The sequence below is a fragment of the Equus quagga genome, chromosome 13 (genome assembly GCF_021613505.1).
Source record: "Equus quagga isolate Etosha38 chromosome 13, UCLA_HA_Equagga_1.0, whole genome shotgun sequence".
Lineage (NCBI taxonomy): Eukaryota > Metazoa > Chordata > Mammalia > Perissodactyla > Equidae > Equus > Equus quagga.
This window is the reverse complement of record NC_060279.1, coordinates 100,028,495-100,052,663: the sequence shown is the minus strand read 5'-3', so window position 1 is coordinate 100,052,663 and position 24,169 is coordinate 100,028,495. Positions and strand designations below refer to the sequence as shown.

General features: G+C 44.0%; 1 protein-coding gene across 6 annotated transcripts in view; it reads right to left on the bottom strand.

Annotated features, from left to right (window-relative positions):
• The window catches only part of ZNF793 (zinc finger protein 793), a 28,375-nt gene extending 5,442 nt beyond the window's left edge, over positions 1–22,933 (bottom strand). The window contains exons 1-5 of one of the 6 annotated variants that reach the window (XM_046681248.1): positions 22,782–22,933; positions 21,432–21,573; positions 7,567–7,612; positions 953–1,079; positions 337–432 (exon numbers count right to left, since the gene is read on the bottom strand). In XM_046681248.1, coding sequence (XP_046537204.1) covers positions 337–432; positions 953–1,079; positions 7,567–7,612; positions 21,432–21,472 — 310 coding nt within the window. In that variant the 5' untranslated portion in view covers positions 21,473–21,573; positions 22,782–22,933. Of the gene's footprint in view, positions 1–336; positions 433–952; positions 1,083–7,566; positions 7,613–14,385; positions 14,507–21,431; positions 21,574–22,781 lie in introns of those variants that run through there. The other 5 variants (XM_046681247.1, XM_046681245.1, XM_046681246.1 and 2 more) reach the window with 5 other exon arrangements.
• Between the last annotated feature and the right edge of the window lie 1,236 nt (positions 22,934–24,169).

Genomic DNA, 24,169 nt, shown 5'->3' with positions numbered 1-24,169 from the left:
GCAAGAATGACAGAATCATAGAAGCTTATTTGTAAGAATGCCTAAATGTGAGAGAGAAGGTGACTGATAACCTCAAGAGAGAGATCAAGGATTCCGGAGAAAGGGAGATGGAGCAAGCACACAGGGAGAGGTGAGATCTAAAATAGAGAGAGAAAGGACACCGGATACAGGAGGTGGGATGCATAGAGGTTGAAGGGTCATCAAGAAGGCTGAAGCTCTTAGAGAAATGTCTCCAGCTACTTGCAAAGCTGTAAGGCTTCTAAGAACTGGATCCTAAACAAAATTCCAAAGGTGCCAGCCTCCCATGGTTCTCCTTTTGCTGGATTTATCACTTACCCCGACAGTGGCAGCCTGAGCACGCCGCCTCACAAATCCACGGTGCTTCTTCCTGCTCCAGTCTGAGGATCACATATGGTTTGGTGCCTTCATAACCTGTTCCAGGGAAATGATGCCGGCCTTGGGCTGAGCTCCTTGGTCTTCAGGGCCACTCAGGCAGCATAAAAGGCTGCATGACAGACACTGTACTGGGAAGAGACTGTACACATACCTTGTCCAGAACCCAGAAGGAATTAGTTATCCAGGCCCATTGAAAGTCAAGCCAAACTCACCCAGGCAGCACAGAAGGGTTAAGAATGCACACTGTGCAGCCAGACTGTGAGGGTTCAAGTCCTACTGTGGCTCCACTGTGTACTACGTAGGTGCCACTGGGCAAGTTACTTCACCTTTCTGCCTCAGTTTCCAAATGTGTAAAATAGTGGTACTAATTGTACCTGCCTCATAGGGCTCTTATGAAGATTAAATGAGTTGATATTTTAAAAGCTAAAACAGTGTCTGGCACATAGAAATTGTTTAGTACTTCAGAGGCTCTAGGTACTTCAGTTATTTTAGCAACTGAAAGAGGGAAGGTGGTCATTCAAGCATAATCTAGCTTGTGTGGCGGAGCTGTTCTCACCCACTGAGACGAGGTGGCTGTAGGTCTCCAGCATCACATCCCGGTACAGGGCCCTCTGAGCAGGATTCAGCCTGTGCCACTCCTCTTGAGTGAAGCCCACAACCACATCCTTGAATGACACAGGTCTCTGCTGAAGATGAAATGACACTGAGTCATGGGGAAAAATGTAGGTGGGGTGGATGGTACTGGTTTTTTATAATGTTCATAGGTCAGAACTTACAACATTCATTTATCTATCTAGAATGCCTTTTCTTTTTTTTTTTTTTAAAGATTTTATTTTTTCCCTTTTTCTCCCCAAAGCCCCCCAGTACATAGTTGTATATTCTTCATTGTGGGTCCTTCTAGTTGTGGCATGTGGGACGCTGCCTCAGCGTGGTTTGATGAGCAGTGCCATGTCCGTGCCCAGGATTCGAACCAATGAAACACTGGGCCGCGTGGAGCGGAGCACGCGAACTTAATCACTCGGCCACGGGGCCAGCCCCTCTAGAATGCCTTTTCTACTCCCGGCTCTGGACTATATATGGTGGGGAAAATGACAATCACATTGGAAGCCACTGTCATTTATCAACTGAAGATCCACTGTGTGTTTAACCCAGTGCTGGTTGCTTGGGACACAGTCGTGGATGGTTCCTGACCTCAAGGAGCTCACAGCCTGGAGAGAGAGCAATATGTAAAGCCATCAGGGTGACAATAGACGAGCTGTGATGGTAGGACATCTAGGTGATGGCATGCAGGAAGTGAATGGTCCATTAAATGCTTCAGGGTCTAGTTAGGCTTCAGAGCTAAGGCATACGTGGGGCTGAGTCTTCCCTGCACGGAGATGGAGAAACTGCATCTCTTGCAGAGGGAGCAGCATCAACAAAGGCATGGGGGAGTATAAGGGTGATCCTAAGGGCAGCAAGTCACTCAGCAACAGGAGAAGAGTGTATAGAGGCCTGGGAGTGATGGACCTTAAGACAACGGGAAATCTATTGAGGGAGGGTTTGTGTGTAGAAAGTGCATTCTAGAAGTGATGTGGTGAGTTTCTCGCATTCTGTGTCATGTGGTACTACGGTAACTTTAAGCAGACTGAAAAGTTAAGGATACACAGTGTATTCCTAGAGTACCCACTGAAATCACAGTGCAAAGAGGTGGACTGAAGTAAACAAAGTAATAGAATTCTAAAAAATACTCCATTAATCCACACAAACACACACAGGAGGAAAGAAGAAACAGAGGAACAAAAGCAGATGGGACAAATAGAAAACTAAGTACTAAAAAGATAGATATAAATTCAATTATATCTATATTAAACTATATTAAATTATAGTGTAATTTACTATATGACTAACCACTCCAAAAAGGCAGAGATTGTCAGACGGCATAAAAAAGCAATGCTGCCTACAAGAGATACAAAACTCACAAGGAGTTAGAAAGTAAATGGACAGAAAGAGAAGAGTGACCTGGAGGGAAGCAAAAGGATAGACTCTGTAACAACCCAGGTGGAAGATGACGCTCACGGGCAGGACAGTAGCGGCGGGGTAGAGAAGGACCACTGTAGAGAGGAGCAGAACCTGCACCTTAACTGCCTGGGGGGGGGGGGGGGTAAGGAGCACTACCCAAGTATCTCAAAGGCCCCTGGGTGATGGTGGTAAATCAGAGACGAGAAAAACGGCAGAAGCAGAGAGGATGTGTTGTGTTGGACGTGTCTGTGAGACACACAGGTGGAGACACGGCAGGCAGTGGGATGGACAGATGAGTCTTGTGTCAGGAGCAAGATCCGGAATGGAGCTAAAGCTGTGCAAGCCATCAGCACAGAGGTGGTGGCTGAGTTATCAAACTGTGCGGGATCTCTCAGCAGAGACAAGACGAGCAAAGTGCCCAGGAGTCCCAAGGGACACTAACATTAAGAGGCCAGCGGCAGAAGAGTTCAGTTGGAGAGCCAGAGGTGGAATAGAATAGTCTGGAAAGAAGGCCTCACAGCCTGGCAAGCCTCAGATTTCACTGGCTGGGCAGTCCTCTGGTTTAGTGCAGAGAATAAATTCTCCAAAGAGCCTGCTGCCCTGGGACCAGATAGCTGCTGAGGGAGAACCACGAGTTCTAACCTATGGCACCTGTAATATTGTGATATAAGAAATATATATTTGGTCTTCCTCCCTGGATCCTGGCACAAAGCTTCTTAAACACTTGTTACTTTCTTTTTTTAGGAAGATTAGCCCTGAGCTAACTATGCCAATCCTCCTCTTTTTGCTGAGGAAGACTGGCCCTGAGCTAACATCCGTGCCCATCTTCCTCTACTTTATATGTAGGACGCCTACCACAGCATGGCTTGCCAAGTGGTGCCATGTCCGCATCCAGGATCCGAACCAGTGAACTCCAGGCCGCCAAAGCTGAATGTGCGCACTTAATGATGCGCCACTGGGCCAGCCTTGTTAACTTTCTCGTAGGGGTAACAGGAGTGTCTTTTGTCATTCATAACAAGCCCCTGTCACCCACACCTGAGTTTATGCTAATGCTGTGACTCTTTGAGGATTGGAGCTGGCTGCCAGAGGAAGCAACTCTGTGATTACAGGGTTAGAACCTTTACCTCCCCACCCCCGCCCCTACCTCTGGGGTGGGGAGAGCGACTAGAGATGGAGCTAATCAAAGGCCAACAATTTAATGAACCATGCCTCCATACTGGAACCTCTATGAAAGTTCTGCAGACCTTCCAGGTTGGTGAACTCATCTGGGAGGGTGTGCACACCACATTCCAAGGGGACAGAAGCTCCTGTGCTCAGGACCCTTCTGTACCTCGCCCTACGTACCTCTTCATCTGGCTATTCACTTGTATCTTTTATGACATCCTTTATAATAAACATGTAATAGTAAATATAGAGTTTCCCTGAGTTCTGGGAGTCATTATAGCAAATTATCGAGGAGGGGGTCATGGGGATCCCAGACTTACAGCTAGTTGGTCAGAAGTTCAGGTGACAATCTGGGATTTGTGATTGGCGTCTGAAGTGGGGGGCAGTCTTAGGAGACCGAGCCCCTAACTTGTAGGGTGTGGGCTAATTCTGGATTGAATTAAATTGTAGGACACCCAGTCGGTGTCCACAGAGAACTGGAGAATTGCTTGGTGTGGGGAAAAAACTCTACTCCTGTGAGTAGAGGAAACCGGTTTTCTTTAGTACATGTGCTATATCTTCAAGTGACTGCATTGTAAAGAATTTAACTTGCCCAAAGAGAGGTCTGATCTTTGCCCTCAGCTCCTGAGAGCTGAGCCCCTGGAATGCCTGCTTGATAAGAGTGTCTTTGTTTACCTGGGGGCCTAGGGCCACACCTGAGTGTAACAAGGTCACTTCTGGTGGGGTCTTTGGGTCACAGGCATCAGCTCAACCTCCAGAGGGGCTGGAGACTGAGGTCAGCAGTCAGTCATGTCTATGTGACCAACCTCAAAGAAAATTCTGGACACCAAGGCTTAGGTGAGCTTCCCTGGTTGGCGATTCTGTGTGTATTGTCACACGTCGCTGCTGGGAGAATTCAGCTTCGTCCACAACTCCACTGGGAGAAGACACGTGGAAGTTCCATGTGTGAAACTCCCCTGGACTCTGCCCCAAGTGTCACTTTTCCTGGCTGATTTTAATGTATATCCCTTTGCTGTAATAAACCATAACTGTGATTATAACATTCTGTGAGTCCTTGCAGTGAATTATCAAACCTGAGGGTGGTCCTGGGAACCTCCAACGTTGCAACTGGTGTCAGACGCGGGGTGGTCTTGCGCACTGCTCACTGCCTTCACAGTGACTGACAGACACAAGAGCAATGGAGCAGGGCAGTTACAAGCGTGGACTATGGGGCAGGACTGATGCAGGCTCAGCCACTAAACGAGTGACCCTGGGAAAGCTACTTAACCTCTCTGTGCCTCAGTTTCCCCATCTGTTAAATGGAGATAATAACAGTGTGTGTCTGTTAGTTATTATGACGTTTAAATAACTTAATATGTGTAAAGCCTATAAACCGTGCCTGGCACATGACAGCACTATATAAAGGTGCCTATTTTATTTAAGTAGAAAAATATTGTAAATCAATGTTTTAGAATCTATATGAAATGGAAAACAATTCTAAAGGACTGAAAAAGAGATGGGGACCCAGGGCCTGTGCCTGGGCATTAGTGCGGTGGCTAGCTCTAGTACACTGTGCAGTACAGGGATACCCGTGCACCACCTCTGGGAGTGGCCCAAGGAAAGAAGCATTGACAGGACCCCACAGAGGCTGAAGGGGCTCAGAGCAGCCCAGACCTGCACTCCACGCTCAAGAGGCTGTAGGTCTCCTTGAAGAATGCTGCATCTTACAGTGGCGCCTGAGCAGTGGCCCAGGCAGATGGATCTGAAGGCAGGGTGGAGGCCATGGATGCTGGTACATGAGACCCTAAGACCCACACAAAGGCCATGGCACAGAGCAGGTGCCAACTAGACGCGCTCTCTGATGCCAGAACAACACACCATGATAACAAGAGAGCAGCCATCAGGCTTCATCACAGAGCACAGGGCTTGGCTCAGTAACAAGCTCTGGGTCAATAGTTCCCAAATAGAGCTAACTGGATGGAATGGGATGGCATGGGATGGGATGGCGTGGGGTAGTGTCGGGTGAAATGGGATGGGATGGAACAGAACGGAATGGAATAGAAAAGAACAGAATAAAATAGAAAAGATGTAATTCTGCACCCAAAGACCAGGCCATTTTCACCAAACACAGGGATGAAGAGGAGAGAGATGGAAGAAACACTAAGGTTGTAAAATGAGCACAACTTGGTGACTGAGTGTGAGAGGGGGAAGGTGGGGAGAAGTCAAGGATAAATCTCAGAGTCCCGGCTTGCCTGGTGGGAGGGTACCATCTCCTGAGATGGGAAAGTGGGAAGAGGAGACGTAAATCAAGAATTCAACTTTGTACATGTTAAGTTGGAAGTGCTGTGGGGCAGCCAGGCGCGGATGTTGATCACGTCATGGCCAAAGGGGTCTGAAGCTCTTGGAAGAGGCCTGGGCTCAGGTACGGATGAGGAAGTCATCTGCAGACTCACCCCATCCAACCAAGAGAGGAAACACCCCCGGGCGCCCCAGAGAAGGTTCAAACCCACAGGAACACCAGCGTCTAAGAGATAAGCAGAAGGAAAGAGAAACCACAGAAGATGCTGAGAAGCTGTCATGAGAAAGTAGGGGAGCAGTGTCCCTCGCGTGAACGACAGACCTCAGTGATTATAACAAACACATAATATGGACAACAAGTCTGTTCCAAGCACCTCACAGGTATTAACTCATTCAGTTCTCACATCTACTCTCTGAGGTAAGTGCCATTATCCTCCATCACAAAGGGAAAACTGGGGCACAGAGAGATTCAAGGCCTTGCCCAAGGTCATACAGAGGGTAAGGACTGGGATTCAAACTCAGCAGCTGGTTCCAGGGTCTGTGCTCTTAAGCAGTACACGGAGCTGCCTTTCACACAGAAGAAGCGGGCAAAAGGCAGGGTCTCATTTGGCAGAACAATAAAAAAGCATCCTCTGATTTCAGCCTCAGCAAGTGCCTTAGGCCAGAAAACTTTCAGTTAAGTGGGAAGAGAAGACGCTGGACTCATGAAGGAATGGGTAACAGGATGTGGAAACATCAAGAGTAGGGAAATCACTGAATTCAGGAGACGAAGGCAGACAGGAGAGAAAGGTTAAGGACTTTGCGGTCTGGAACTCGTGATGGTGTCTAGGGTTGGCGGCACTGACAGTGGCTGCGGGGACAAGAGAAAAGACCTAGGAAATGACAGAGGTCAGGCCTCCAGAAAAGATGTCCCTGCTTGAGGAAGGCCTCCGAGGAGGTGGGAATGCAGGAACTCAGGGCTGAGGGGATGTCTTGTCAGGACACAGGGCCCTTCACCTTCAAAAGATGGGAACACCTCATATTGAGACTTGCTGGGGAATAAGATGTTCATCTATTTGCTGCCAAACTAACAAAGACACTTATGGCGAATAAAAGTTAATTCCGACGCCAGGCAGTTCGTCTGTTCCTCAGTCTAGATCCAGGCTGCAGCTCCCTTAGATCATACTCAGGACTTCCGTGAACTTGGAGGAATCCTCCTGCCCCCCAGAAAAGAAATAGTATTTGCATTTTCACTTTCTTCTAACTGAAATTCAGCATTTTCTTCATTACATATGTGGGCCACAAAGTACAGAGGAGTTAACACTTCCTGCAACTTTGACACTGAGAGGTGTGTAGAGAGGAGGCTGCGGTGTTCCAGCCAAACCCCCCTGCAGGTACTTCTCCCAGCTGCTAGAATGGTGGCTGCTGCAGGCTTGAGACCTTTTGAGAACCGCCCTTGGCCAAAGGCCTTGCCTCCATTCAGAACACGCAGGGCCATCCCAGCTCCAAAGCATCTTGTAAGTTCAGCTGGTGCCTCTGTTCAAAGACTCCCTCCGCCCAATCCTGCTTCCTTCACTGCCTTACAGGTACCGCAAGTCTCCCTGGTCAACCTCCTGTGTGCAAAGCTCCATCTCCAAGTCTGTCTTCCCGAGAACCCGGGCTATGACAAAGTAGATATGCTTGACATGCATATGGTTTTTCCAGAACAGTTTCCCCAAGAAAGGAAACTAGGCTACTTAACATCACACTTACCTGGTACTCAATCATTTTCTGCTGTTCTTGGAAAAAGATCTGAGGCCTGTGAAGATAGAGATTGGGGGGAGGAGGGTGGAGAAAGAGAAAACATGGCTGTGAGGGACTGGGCTTGTCCTGGAACTTGCAAATTCCCTGTGTAAATCTTGTACAAAAAAGTCACACTTTAAATCACTGTGGTAGAAGAAAAAAATGGTGCCATTCACCTCAGAATGTGGATACACAAAATAGACGTCCCAGAAAGTAAAAGCTGCTACCAAGTAAGAACAGAAAGTTATTAAAAAACAAAACTCTTTAAACGTTTACATAACTGGCCCCATGTATATACTGGAAAAGGGTTTCTATAACTTTTATGAAAATATTACAAAGAACTCAAAAGAAAGTAAAATAACTGTATAACATTAGTAAAACTAATGGTTACTTAAACTATGACATAAATAATTACTGAAAAGCTAAACCTTGTTATCATCCAGTAGATTATTAGTGTTGTCATTAAAAATAATTTTCAACAAATGAGAACAAAGAACAGTTACTTTTAATTAAGATGCTTAATTAAAGAAATAAGTGCCTTAAATTATAAAAGAAAAAAGGTAAATCATAGTTTAAGAGTGTAAATAAGTATTTTATGATGTTCTTGAATGTTTAATGTTAGAACTATATTCAAATTATCAATGGGATAACTCACAATTTTTAAAATTATATCTTTTGGGCAGTGAACACGATGTAGTCTACACAGAAATAGAAATGCAATGATGCACACCTGAAAATTATATAATGTTACTGCAATAAAAATAAATACATAAATAAATAAAACAGGAAAAAAATTCTCTCTCTTGTGGCTGTTCTCACTGACACAACTTAGGGCAGCATCATCTCCACTGGAAAAGCCAGCTAGTACCCAGATTCTGATCTCTACCACTGATTTTCACTAAAAAGAACCAGAGCTCCTGGGAAACGGCTCAGTCCACATCTGGAGCAAAGAATACAAGATGCACTTCTGTAATCTTGAGTGTTAGAAAGCAAGGAGGGGCCGGCGACATGGCTGGGTGGTTAAGTTCGCGTGCTCCGCTTCAGTGGCCGGGGATTTTGCCAGTTCAGATCCTGGGCGTGGACCTAGCACCGCTTATGAAACCATGCTGAGGTGGTGTCCCACACAGCAGAACTAGAAGGACCTACAACTAGAATATGCAACTATGTAATGGGGGGCTTTAGGGAGAAGAAGAAGAAAAAAAAAGAAAGCAAGGACACTTCTTCAGTGGATAGGTCCTAGCAAGGGGGCACAGGAGCCAGCCTCAAGGGGCTCCCACCACGCAGGAAGAGAGCCAAGAGAAAACTGGCCTTATCTACCGAAGCTAATTATACGACTATGTTACGGCCTAGTAGTTCCATATGAACACACGTTCACAGAGTTTCAGCCTATAAAATCTATGAATTTGTAGTGATATTCAAAAATCACGATACTAAAATCTTTTCTCTTAAAATAACTGGTACTGTAGTTAGATATGACTACTATAACACGGAGGCTCCCTATTTCCAAAATATCCACATATTAGGAACTAGGGAATTAAACAGGTTACAAAATATTAATAAAGAATGTTCAAGTTTTTCATTCACAGAAACCTTATAAATAGGTCTGAGTATCATGTGCCAATAATCTACAGCCTGGAATTGAAAACATACAGGAGCAGCAAGACTCTCACACATGGCTGATGGGACTGTAATTGGGTTCAACCAGTTTGGAAAACTGTTTGGCCATATCTACTAACGCTGAACACAGAATCCCCTACGACCCAGCGGTTCCACTCCTGGGTATATACGAGAGAAAGGAATGCATACTGTTCAACAGAGGCTTGTATAAGAATGCTCATAACAGCTTTGATCATAATAAGTCAAAACTAGAAACTGCCCAGGAGAACTAGATACATTGTGGTGCATCTGGGCAAGGCAACACTACTTAACAATAAAAAAGAATGAACTGCTGATATCCATCCATGCAAGGGCATAGAGAAATTTCACAGACATTATGTCAAATGAAAAAAGTCAAACACAGGACAGAATATACTAGAATGTTTTAGAAAATTCCAGAACAGGTATAACTAATATTTGGTGACAGAGTCACATTGCGGGGAGGGGATGGATATTACTGAGATGAAGCTGGAAGAAGTCTTTTAAGGTAGGGGTCAGCAAACTTTTATTTAAAGGGCCAGATAGTAAATATTTTAGGCTTTATGGGTCACATGGTGTTTGTCACATCTACTCAATTCTGCTGTTGGAGCATAAGATCACAAGCTGTGACAAGACAAGTCCTGCATCCACCAGAACTGACTCACATCTTTGAGGGCAGGAAGACCATCTCACCACATGGGGGCAACAAGTGTTTGTCTCCTGACTGGCATTCTTGAGCTGTGGCCCTGACAATTGACAACTCAAACTTTGTCAACCTCACAGCTGATTCCCACCAGAGCCAGGCTTTGCTCACTGAGAAAGTCTAGAAAGACAACTTTTAAAATAGAGCAACTAATACCTCTCCTTTGCAAAAAGAAGAGACTGTAACAAGAGAAGAGCTTTTCCTGAGTCTAGTGCATTCACACCATTTGACTGTCCTAGTGTCCTTTCCTGTAAAAACAGGTCTAGCAAATTACTCTCCTGAGGTTTCCTTACATAATCATGAATAATCCGTCCAACATTAATCAGTGACTGCCCTATTCCTAGAGTTGGTCAATTCTGAGATGGAGGAAAATTAATTACAAGAGGCTGGGAAAACCTGGCCGCAGCTGGAATAACAGACTTTATTTAATTATACACTTTCATGTGTCAAGGAAGCTGGAGAATTTAAAAATTACTTATTCCGGGGGCCAGCCCTATGATCGAGTGGTTAAGTTCGCATGCTCCTCTTCAGCGGCCCAGGGTTTCGCCGATTTGGAGGCTGGGAGCAGACCTAGCACTGCTCATCAGGCCACGCTGAGGCGGCGTCCCACACAGCAGAGCTAGAAGGACCTACAGCTAGAATACACGGCTATGTACCGGGGTGCTTTGGGGAGAAGAAGAAAAGAAAAAAAAAAAAAAGATTGGCAACAGATGTTAGCTCAGCACCAAACTTAAAAAAAAAATTACTTATTCCAACCGTCACATAAGTATAAAAGGACTTCAGTGTCCCTAAATATTAAGCTTGCCCTCATCTGCACTGAAGGTGAAATCCCTGTAATATTATCAACTTCCAGCTGAGACGATACCATCCCAACTGGGCGACTGGCAGTAAACTTTCTTAGTAAAACAGCCTAGAGACACCAAAGGGTAATAACATGGAGGGTTCACCAGGCCAAACTACCTCAACATAAGCACTGAGGCCCAAGGCCACCCAACGTCCTGAGCTACTCAATTATTTAAAAGGCAGGAGGAATCAGAGACAACATCTTAGAGTTGGGAAAAACTGTTCTTTGCTTTCCTTATAGATTGCGAGAGTGTTGATGAAGAGCTGTTCAAGTTACTACTAAGGAAAAATAGAGATTCTCCGAGAGGAAGAAATTACCGAAGAAGCCATTCTGAATCTCTGAAAGAATGTGAATAAAATTGTGAGTTTCTCCTTTTAAGGAAAGTGAATAGCTTTCGATTAGTTTAGTGATGAGCACAAGACACTAAGGGGGAAAATTGTTTTAAAATGAATACATTTTCCTAGCTTTGTTTTATGCAAGTCCTTTCTCACTAACCTACTGACAAATCATCTTTGGAAACAGGGTATAATTCTAAAGTGTTGGAAATATTCTCCATCATGATCTGGGTGGTGGGTACATGAGGGTGCACATAGGGAAAAATTCATAACCCTACAATGTGAAGTGAGTTAATGTTTTACTTTTCTCTTCATGGACAATAAATATCCATTATATTTTTTATTTTTTTTTGGAGGAAGATTAGCCCTGAGCTAACATCTGCTGCCAATCCTCCTCTTTTTTGCTGAGGAAGACTGGCCCTGAGCTAACATCTGTGCCCATCTTCCTCCACTTTACATGTAAGATGCCTACCACAGCATGGCTGCCAAGTGGTGCCATGTCTGCACCTGGGATCCGAACCCGCGAGCTCCGGGCCACCGAAGCAGAACGTGCGCACTTAACTGCTGCGCCACTGGGCCAGCCCCTCCATTATCTCTTAATTGTATCAAAATGCTTTGAAATATTGTACAGGTCATAAAACATGGTTAGTGTGAAAGTGGCATTTAACTACTGTATTAGTAATGGAAGAGACTGAGCAGGGAGCTTATTGTACCTAAAAATTTTTTTCTTTACTGAGGTATAATTTATATTTAATAAATGAACCCATTTTAATTGTACAATTTGATGGGTTTTGACAAATGTATTCGCCCGTGGAGCCACCACACAATCAGGATATGGAACATCTCCCTCACCCCAGAAAGCTCCCTTACAATTCTTCCCTATGTGCCTTTTGTTAAGGGACATCCTGTTCACAAGACACAATAACGAATTCGTCTTAATAGTGTTAAGATGAACTACTCAGATTCCTGTCTCTTCTACAGAAGAAATACAAAGTGATTTTCTTGAATGTTAAATAAAACACAGATACTTCTTTGCTTAAATACTACATTAATCAAGTTATATCAGTAAGTCAAAAGAGTAGTTTAAAAAAAGGTAAAATCTACTGTTTGAATTTCATTTATATGAAGGTCAGAAACAGGTAACCCTGAGCGATGTGATGGCTTTGGGTGGGCATTGCTTGGGAGGGGCAGGGGAAGCCTTTGGGGCGCTGGAAATATTCTCTATGGTGATCTGGGTGGTGGGTATATGAGGGTGCACGCAACGGAAAAATTCATTAAGCTACACGCTGTTCTCTCTCCAAGTTACATCTCAAGCTTTTAAAAAATAAAAAAACCACAATCCTACCCATTATTTAAAAAATAAACGTGTAGAAAAAGTTCTGGTATGAAATACAATAAAATGCCATTGGTGATTCAATTTGGGTGGCAGAATGTTTCTTACTCTAATCTGTAACTGCAACACACACACACGCACGCACTTCATTATTTACATATGTCATTCATTGTCCCACTGCCTTTTTTCATCATGAGGGAAGCTACAGGAGAGTTGGAAGAGGGGGAGGGGGTTCTCTGAGAGAAGTGAACTGGCCACTAGGAACTGAGCTGTCAAGAAAGGCCCGGGGCCCAGCAGGCTGAGACAGTTAACGCAGCTTTTTGGCTCACTACTCGCTCCTCTAGGAGAGGGCCCTCCCCCGCCCTCCTGGACTTGGCACTCAGCCTGGGCCTGGTCTCCACGGCTGCGGGTTCCAGCTGAGTGGTGGTGTGGCAAATGTGCTGGCGAATGTGTGTCCAGAGGCCTGGGTTCTGGCTCTGGCTCTGTGACCTGGGAAAATCACTTCTTTCCCCTTTAAATGAAATGGCAGCATCAAAGGATGCTAAAAACACTGGCAAATTTGGATGAAAAACAGGGTATCTAAATATCTCCCAAGATATTTATTAATTATAAAAGGAAAAATAGTAACCTTACTCTTGAGAAACCTGGAAGATATCACCTTAACACTAAGTGATTGCTTAACATCAAAAGTGACAAGATATATAACATTACATGCCCCCTGATATGATGCACCGTGAGGGCACAACATCCCTTCTGCGGTATTCTGCCCAAAATGCATACCTGACTCTAATCATGAGGAAACATCAGACACAACCATACTGAGTGACTCTATACAAGATAACTGACCTATCCTCTTCAAAAATGTCAACTTCATGAAAGACAAGGACTGGGGAACTGATCCCGATTAAAGGAGACTACAGGGATATGTCAATAGAGGGAACATGTGATCCTGAACTGGATTCTGGAATGAAAAAAGAAAAGGTGCTATGAAACAACACTAACGGTTGACATCGGGACACAGACTGTGGATTAGATAATAGTATTCAATCACTGTTAACTGCTTGATTTTGAAAATTGTACTGCAGTTATATGAGAAAATGTTCTCATGCTTAGGAAATACACACTGAAGTATTTTCGGGTAAAGGAGCACCATGTCTGCAACTTATTTTCAAATGCTTGAGAAAAAAAGGATAAAAATAATATATATTTATAATAACAACATTATATATATATATATATATATACACATACACACACACACACATAGAGACTAGCGTGAGAGTGTAAACGTGGTTTTATCTGTGTGAACCTAGATAAAGGATACATAGGAGGCCACAGTAATATTCATGCAAATTTTCCAAATAAAGTTTAATTAAAAAAAAAATCTATAGATACAGTAGGTCCATAGATCCCGCCACTACCATTCTGAGAATGCAGACTCTTCTGCCCCTTGGTTAGGAAGGAGTGAACTCCCCATGTTCACAGAGGCCAAGTAAGGCGGCAAAAATCACAGGGGAGCAGCTAAGAGTCTAGAAAGGGCCAGCAACAACAAGAGAATGAGTTGGCCACATCTCATACTACAAGACGGCAGGATGTAATGGGCTGACAGATGTCCCCTCCCCCTGAGAGAACATGCCTATCACACCTGGCTTTCCCTGCCTCTCCCTCACTTCTGTAAAATCTTAGGGCCAACCCTTCTCCTACCATGCAGCCAGGGAGGGTCCCTGGCAGGAGTGACACCAAGTTGAGTCTTGCTCAGCCTCCAACTCAGGGAGGATGCTATTTCCTGTACTTAAGAGTCTTTGCTCTGGCAAGAGGTCTGGGACCTTGGGTGACTCCTTCGGAAGGGGCTTCTTGTCCCAATTTCCCCTCTCCTGAACCAGAGGCTTTTACCAGACCTGTTTGGCCTTCACAGCTCCATCTCTCAACAGTAACTCACCCTCAGCTGCAGCCCCTGGCAGGGCCTTCTGTAGATGTGACTGAGATCCTGTGGCCCTGAGGAGAGCCCTGCTGTCCAGCGAGGTGATGGGACCCAAAGGTGTACAGGGCACTCAGGGAACCTGAAGAAGAGCAGACCCCATGGTGAGAGGCACGCAACAGTTCCCTTGCAAATACTCTCTGGGGCCTGAGGGGGAACAGCCTGCACAGGACAGCGCAGGAGACACAGCTGAGTGATGGCTCTGCTCCAGGTTTGGGGCAGGGGAACCTTCTGCAAAGACCCTGAGCCTGGGAGTCACTCAGACAGAATTTTGAAGCTAAGCAATTCCTCTGACTGACTGAGGGAATGTAGGCCAGACAATTCATCTCCCTGGGCCTCAGTTTCCTCATCTGTGAAAATAGGAATGATAAATAATAAAAATAATTTTTAAAAGCCCAACCTTAGCCCTTTCCAAAAGTTACCTCATTTAAATAAGCTCAGGTGCGGTTGAAAGGGGCTGAGTTATGAATAACAAAGACACTTTTATCCCTCTTATCACTTAGGCAATTCCAAGGGTTTTAGGAGCTCTGTGCCAGAAATGGGACTGAAGACCAAATATGTATTTCTTATTATAAATCACAATAAGACACAGACTAAAATAAGAAGGGCAGGAAGCAATAACTGGGTGCACATGATGAAACTATGGAGAATTTTTTTTCAATTTCCTTTAACAACGAGGTAAAATTATTGTAGCAATTTTTCTGTCCATGGCCTAGTATGGCAGACAAAGTCACAGTGCCACATGGTCTGATTCAGTAAGGAAATGTGAAAACAAGGGTCCCTTTCTCCCTCAGCCCCAAGCCTTCCCACAAACTGACCACCTATGGGGAGAATCTGGTGGAAGATGAAGCCAATCACTGTTTTTCTTGGTAAAGAGTCAATCTTGGAGAGTGGTCCCACCATGCAGTCAGTCCCCTGACAGCAGCATGACAGTCACCAGAAGGGCTACTGTCTCCTCCCTACTTACAAGATTGTGACTCACACATCCTTGTCACCCATCCCTCACTTTTGAACTCAAAAGCCGAATGTTACTACACAGATACCATCATCTGGATGCTCTCAGGCACAAATTCAAAACCAGATAGATCATGGATCTCTCCTTGCTACCCACAAAAGTGAACTCAGTATCTCCTCTTGGGTCACAGCCTTTATCTCCTGAAGCTGTATAACATAGTTTAAAAGTTTGTCTGGGGGCTGGCCCAGCAGTGTAGTGGTCAGGTTTGCATGCTCTGCTTTGGCAGCCCAGGGTTCATGGGTTTGGACCCCAGGCATGGACCTATACACCACTCATTTGGCCATGCTGTGGTGGTATCCCACATATAAAAGAGAGGAAGATTGGCAACAGATGTTAGCTCAGGGCCAATCCCACCAAAAAAAAAAAAGAATCTTTGGCAGGTTGCCTCTCATTACTTATTTTTCAGAAATATCCTGGCTATTCTCAAATATTTCATCTTGCAGTATGAAATATAGAATTACAGTTATAATTTTTAAAAAATCCCTTCTTAGATTTTGCTTAACTTTGCACTGAATTTGCCAATACGTCTAAGATAATATTGACAGTTCTGAAAAATACTGAGCCTTCTAATCCAAGATTAAGACTTCTCCATGTATTCAAGACTTCCTTTACATCTCAAACAGTTTTATACTTTGCTTCACATAGGTCCTCTGATTCTTTTTGCATTTATTACTAGGTAGTCAATTGTGGTTTTGGTTGTTATTCTAAATGGCATATTTTCATCCACTTAATTACTCACTGAAATGGAAAAGTCATCAATCTATTTTTCTATACTCATTTTAAACCAGCCACTACTGAACTTTCTTAATATCTGTAATGGTTTTAGAGTTAATCCTCTTGAGCTTTGGGGGCGGGAAGGGTATATAATTATCTCATCCACAAACACTTATAGGTTGTTCTTCTCTTTTCCAATAGTTTAGACCTCTTATCTCACTCTCTGATTATCTGCACTCACAGGCACCTAGAAGAAGGCAGTCACAGCAGCGACAGGCTGCTCATTTGAGCGGGAACACTTAGTTTCTGCCATTAAGTCTGATACTGCCTTTCAATTTGAGATAAAGAAGGTCTTATCATGTTAAGAAAGCATATAAATAGTTCAGTTTTACTATTTTTTTAAAAATCCAGAAAAGGTGTTGAACATTATCAAATGCTTTTTTTTTACCATCTATGAGGTAACTGTATGGTGTCTTTCCTTTGACTCACTAATATGGTGAAATTCATTAATAAATTCTTCAAGTAACATTAAACTCACCTTACATCTTTAGGACGAATTTCCTCTCGGTCAGAATGTAATAGTACTTGAATATATTACTACTTGAATACATTGTTAACTTTTTAGGATTTTGCATATTTATTCACAAGGTTGGTTCCAGTTTTCTTTGCAATGTCATCTTTTCCAGTTTTTGCAATCAGTACAAGAATGACGGCTTTATAAAAACAGTTGGTAGTGCTTTCCTTGTTTATAAATTCCCCAGAAAAGTTTACCTATTTGAAGAAATGTTACTTGGAAGTCACTTCCAGGCTCTATAAGAAATCACCAACTGAACTCTCTAAGCCTGAGAGTTGCCTTTTTTTGAGAGGAGAAATAGAGGCTGGCAGGAGGTGGGGTGGGCAGGAATCTTTTTCACCATTTCAAACTTTCACAACTATGGACTGCTTAATTTTCTTTCTCTTTGTATGGAAACTTTTTTTTTTTTTAAAGATTTTATTTTTTTTTACTTTTTCTCCCCAAAGCCCCCCGGTACATAGTTGTATATTCTTCGTCGTGGGTCCTTCTAGTTGTGGCATATGGGACGCTGCCTCAGCGTGGTCTGATGAGCAGTGCCATGTCCGCGCCCAGGATTCGAACCAATGAAACACTGGGCCGCCTGCAGCAGAGCGCGCGAACTTAACCACTCGGCCACGGGGCCAGCCCCTGTATGGAAACTTTTTATATCCACATATTACTAGAAAATTATTCTTTGCATGCCAACTTGGAAATACATTAACGTAAAGTTTTACAAAAATATTATTTAATGATATGGTTATTCTCCTTTTTGCATTCCTATTTATGTATCTGTTACTTTCCTCCTGACTCCATAAGGTCTGCTAATGGTTTATCTACATTATTGATTTTCTTAAAAATTAGATTTACCAGTTTTCCCTTTTTCCTTTTTAAACTCAATTTCTCCTTTTATATTTATTGATTCCTTCCATTTTTCATATATATATTTTCTAACTTCCTCCATTAAATGTTTAATCAAGACAGAAAAGGAAACCACAGAAAACTACCCACAATTTGGCTCAATTGAAGACACTATCCTATATTATCTCATCTGACCTTTTCCATCTTGATTAAAAACACATACAGTATGATTCACTGTCACACAATAAACAAAACCATGGCTTAAGTTTTATAACATATATGGATCATTTCATCAGGTTTTGACAGTTCTATCACGTTTCTGACAGTTCATTTCTTTTCCTTCTCCAGATCCCAATCTTTCATCGTGAGAGCACTGCAGAAATCTATCTGGCCCAGGGTGGGACCCTAGAGGCTTCCTGTCTGTGTCAGTCATTTTGTCACGTGATCTGACATCTCTTTATAACTAGTCAATCTCCTACAATGTTTTCTTTGAGATAAGAAGGTCTGAGCTCTGGCTCATGTTCGAACTCAACATTTTAACCAGCTTTGTAAGTTTCCAATGTGCAGCTCATATTTTACATGTAACTAGGACACACTATTACATTTGTACTGATAAATACATGGGGGCTAAGCGAAAGCTCAAATGTAGAAGGAATGATGCAATTAGAAAATCACCATTTGGCAACCATAATAGTAGTAATTGATTCAGGCAAGAATCATTAACGGATACTAACACTAGTGAATGAAAGTTTGAGGTTATTTACATAGTCATAAAATATCTCCCCATAAGACACTTATTAACAGAACATTATAGAGGAGAACCCTGGTGGACATAACCTTAACCAAGTGATCAAAGTTAACATTACCAGCACTGTGACAAACCAACATCACGCATCTCCTGATATGGTACATTGAGGACATAACGTCACTTCTGTGGTGTTCCTGTCGAAAATGTACATGACTCTAGTCATGAGGAAAAATCAGAAAAACTCAAATTGAAGGACATTCTATCAAAGTAGCTGGCCTGTACTCCTCAAAATGTCAAGGTCAAAAGGGCAAAAAACGACCGAGAGAACATTCCAAATTAAAGGAGTCTAAAGAGATAGGACAACTAAATGCAACATGTAATCCTGGAATAAATCCTGAACCAGAAAAAAGAACTGCTATAAAGAACATTATTGGGACAACTGGAGAAATCTAAATAAGGTCTGTGGACTATACTACTATAACAGCAATAAAAATAATAATACTGTTTCAGGGTTAACTTTCCTGCTTTTGGTAACTATATTGTGGTCATATAAGACAATGTCCTTGTACTCAGGAAATACACATCAGGGTGAAGGGCCATCATGTCTGCAGCTTGTTATTAGATGGTTCAGAAAAAAAAAAATTAAAATATATATAAATATAGCGAGAAAATGAAATTATCTGCATATATAGGAAATGTTAACAATGCAGAATCTGGGTGAAGGGTATAACAGGGATTTTTGTACTATTCTTGCAACTTTTCTAAGCTGAAATTATTTAAAAACAAAAATTTCTTATGTTTGTGGAAAGGTGAGCAAGATGGGAAGAGCTGTGAGTCAAAGGAGGAGGTTAGCTGCTTTCCCAGATATGTCAGGTTGCACATCTGAGGCACAGAGGAGAAATCTCGATCCGAGTGAATTCACCCGATCTTCCAGGTTCCCTGAGAAGGACTCCTTTCAGAATACTCTGCAGTTTTGGAGCCACTGCGTCTTGGCCCCAGGGCAGGCAGCCCCTCTAGAAGCTCTTTTCAAGCTGCTTTACTCAGGTCTCTGCAGCCAATGGTCAGTCTCCAAAAGCTAAGAGATTCTGACCAGGGGGCTCTGAGCTCCCCATCCAAACTGCCTCCAGAGAAGAGCCATCCTCAGCCTGTCAGCTTCATTAACAGGACTCTGCCTCCAAGTCCATCCGGACCTGCAGGGTCCACTTCATTGTGCGTGCTTTTGGTTTCCAGAAGGAATAACAGAAAACAGGTAATCTCAAATGGCCAAGGGCTACAGGTCAGAATTTTCTCCTGCTGTTTGTCTGGCTTCAGAATTTCAGATAAAACTTCCTCATGGTATTAATCTTTTGGCTTCAGATTATTTCTATGATTCCATCTAATTCAAGCTAAAAATTATAACCAACCCATTGTATTAGACCCAGGGGTGGCAATGGGTATTGACCGATAAGGAAGCCTTCAGGGTGTAAGAGATGATGTGTATCTTGATTAGGTTGTGTTTACATGGTTCTCTGTACTGTAAAAATTCAATGAGCTGTACCCTTAAAATAAGCATACTTGACTGTATGTGTGTTACAAAAGAATATCTAATGATCTGGGGAAACACTATAAATAAAATGAAATAATCTGCATTCAAACTTGAAAACTTTTTTTCATACAGAGGCACATACTCCCTCTGCCCCCACCTCCTAGGTATGAATGTTCCATTTAATTATCCAAAACATGTAAAATTAATCTGTGATGTGAGAAGTTAGGAGAATGGCTCCCCTTGGCAGGGAAGTGACTGGGAGGGGGTATCGCGGGGGCTGTCAGGGTGCTACAGTGCTCTGCTTTCTGATCTGAGTGCATTACCTAGGGGTGTTCCCTTTGCAACAATTCATTAAGCTGTATATTTATGTCTATTTTGCATGTAGCTTCTATCTCAATAAAAGGCTTATGTTAAAAATTTTAAAAAGAAAAATTATTTGCTCCCAAACCTGGCACTGAACACAGTGTAGGTGATGAAGGAAAATAGCCACAAGAAAAAGAAGATGCCCCTGGGGCTGGCCCCGTGGTCGAGCGGTTAAGTTCGCGCGCTCCGCTGCAGGTGGCCCAGAGTTTCGTTGGTTCGTATCCTGGGTGCGGACATGGCACTGCTCATCAAACCACGCTGAGGCAGCATCTCACATGCCACAACTAGAAGGAGCCACAACGAAGAATATACAACTATGTACCGGGGGGCTTTGGGGAGAAAAAGGAAAAAATAAAATCTTTTAAAAAAAAAAAAAAAAAAAAGAAGATGCCCCAACACCGTCCCCAAGCTCATGACTTCTGCATCAAAGCAGCTACCTGTCTTTGATTCTGTGCAATTGAAAAACAGGAACTGTCTGCTCTAAAAACTAAAGCTTGACACGTATGGCTTCTGAAAGATGTTATCTGCCCTACCTCTCAGCTTCCTTTGTTTCTTAAGATGTTACAGTCATTATGCTTTGTCTGAAGACTACTTAAGGATTGAATATGATACTTTAAAAAACAATTGAAATATTGTTTCAGCATTTCATCCTTTCATTCAGCTAAGGGCCAAAATCTCTTTTCATTTTATTTGTACTCTTGGCTCAGCCCATCTTAATCACCAGTAGTTTGACTTTAATTTTAGTGAGGAGCAGTTTCTAAAAGTAGCTTTAAGTTCTGTTTTTGCGGTTATTATTGCAGTTTTATCCTTATCGAATTGTTCTACCAGGATTTTATAAGTAACAGATTCATGGAGGTCAAATGTGCTATGCCTAAAAAATACAGAACTAGGCAAAAAGATTCTCAGAACATAGTAACTTCCAGATCTAGTTTCTTTTCCTTATGTAGTTTATTTCGTTTTCTCTTTTCCCCCCAGCCTTATTAAGAAATAATTGACATATGCCATTGTGTAAGTTTAAGGTGTACAACACCATGATTTGACACATGTATATATTGCAAAATGATTACCACAATAGGGTTAGTTAACACCTCCATCACCTCACATAATCACCTTTTTTTTCTGTTGGTTAGAACATTATTTTTAAGTTGAGCCTAGATAAAAGTATTTTCCAAACACTCTCAAAGTTTACTCCTTCAGCCAAATCTTTTACAATATCAGTGTAGATACTTACTCAGTAAATTCTTTGTTTTCTAACCACAGGCAAGGCCACATCCATCCTAGCTGTCATGGAGTCAAAATAGGTTTCCAGAAACCAGGCTCACTCTTGGGATGCTGTCACAGATGGACATGTCATTTCTTTTGCCAGAAAGAACCTTAAAGGAAACATTAGAAGAAATACGCATTAAATTCTTGCCACGAGCAATAGATGCCACACCTTTATTAACACGTTACTTTAGATAAGTTTAATACTTGATCCTTTCAAAGCACCTTTGTTAATGTGGGGAACAATAGAAGAACGGGGAGAGAGGTTTCAAGAAGAGTTTTGAGGTGGGCTTTGGCCCTGAGGGACTGGACCAAACTGGCTCCCCATCAGCTGGGGAGGGTCACAGGGGTGAAGTGTGATCCCATTATGCAGGCTTGCAGCCTCAAATCCTTGACTCTCCCATCCCTGACCTCTGAATTTCACAAGCCTCCTCAACACCAACCCCCATCAAGCCTCCTTGTCATGGACACACATAGTGTCCCTAATCTACAATCCCCAGAGGTCCCTGAAGTCACTGATATCCCCACATGTTCAAATATGACCATCAAAGACCACTAGTCAGTGCCTATAAAGCTCACTGGTCCATTCTGATGGACAAACAGTGAATTACACAGATCCCAGAGCACGAACCCACACTGCTCTCCGATGATATCCCAGTGACTGGGGATCAATCGCTGACCCTCACAGTCCCACCTCCTCCCACAGTTACTGGCAGTCCCAATCACTAACCCCATTGATCCCTCCATTCCCCATTCCCTAATCTACAAAAGTCTAATCACTAATACCCTCAGATCCCCCCATCGATGATCTAAAGGAAGTCTCAACCACTGATGGCCTAGAGCATTTCTCCAAACATTGATGCCCATTGACCCACTAATCACTGAACCTCAAAGTTTCCACAATCACCAGTTCCAGGTACCCCAACAGAACTCAGAATATCCAATCACTGATTCCCTCAGGCTTCTCATCACCGAGCCCTAATGCTGTTCAAATCAGGGACTTTGAAGAACCCCACTTAGCCCCAGACCCCTGAAGACCACTATACTGGCCCCCACGCACTCTGCCAATCAAGAACCCTCATTTATTGATTCCCACGTACTCCCAATCCATCTTCTTCACAGACACTGCCACTGACTCCCACAAACCTCCGCCCGCCACCATAGAACCCCCATGAGGCTCAGACGCCGGATCACTTAACCCTTCAATCCCCTCGTCTCTGACCCTTATGGGCACCCATCACTGACCCAGTCGGGCCACCGTAGTCGTCCGATCACCATGGTACAAAAGTCCCGAATTTTGACTGTTTCTCACACTGACCTTTCCCATTTTTCCTGGATCCGCGCCCATAACCCCAAATCGATCGCAGTACCACGCCGCCTCGCCAGAGGACAAGCTCTTCCCATCCCGAGTGGCGGGTGCGCAGACTCAGTCGCGACTTTGAGGCTGTCGGCCGCTACCCGGCAACCTTCCCGAGAACAGGATTCTGGGTTTCTGAACTTTAAAGGGAGGTATGATGGCCGCGCCCGCTGGACAGCCTCTTGCTGGGGGCGGCCATGTTGAAACCTGGGCCGTACAGCGGATGACTGGATCCTTTGTGGACCAGAGGACTAGGCTACGTAGGGCGGGGAGAAGCAAGTGCTCCTGGGTTCCTAAGAAGCCCAACCCTCCTTTGGCCAATATGGTGGCGCCCTGACCTCGAAGCTGACCTTTCTTTGTCACCAGCGGCGCAGGCAGTGAGGGAAGATGGCCGCGTAGATTTATGCCGCTCCTTACGTGCAAGGGGCGCCGCCATCTCCTAGGAGACGCTCTGGTGAGGAGCATCCCCAAGGCGGTCTGATGAAGGGGCGAGACTTCCCGGGAGGGCGGATCCGGGGAGAGGGCGAGTAGGAACCTCTGAGCGGGTTGTGGAAAGAAAATATTGAAAGCAGGGACGTTAATCTTAGGTGGTTTGCCCCTGAAGCTGACCTGAGACGAGGATGTGAGTGCAAGCAGTTTATTTGGCAGGTGTGGGGGGGGGGGGGGGGGGGGGGGGGGGGGGAAGTGCGACGGGGGAGCGATGGAAACCAATACCGAGTGCATCAATGAGGAGACCACCCCTGTGAGCGGTGGGGGTCGGTCCCATGGGGGACTCTGGGGGATTGTGTAGAAACCACCTCCAAGTTGTCCCACTCCAGGGCCTTCTGAAGAAGCTGAGATGTTTCTATATCATCTCCTTTCCTCATTGTTGAGGTCTACTGCAGGGGCCTTAAAGCTCTAGCACTTCCAGCCTGGCTCTTGGGCAGGTCTCAGGCAGGGTCTGTCGGTGCGGGCAGGAAGAAGCCAGGCGTCAGCAGGTGGGAATGATGAGCGCCCAGGACAAGTGGCTGGGTACCAACAGCTTCAGTAGAGTCCTGCCTTTAATACCATCCAGAGCAGTGCTCTGCACATCACAGGCATTGGAACATCTCTCGAAATGGTTGCCTTGTCCTATGAAAATAGCTTCTTAAAAAAACCATAATTCCAATTGGTTGTCATAACAGCTGACATCCAAAATGGCTCCGAAGGATTTCGACCTCCTGTTATTCACACCTTTGTGTACTGCCCTTCCACACTGTACTAGGGCTGGTCTGTGAGGCTAATAGAATACAGTAGAAGTGCTGGCATGTCACTGCAGAGATTAAGGTATAAGTGACACCTTGAGATCTCCAATAAAAACGGTACTCAGG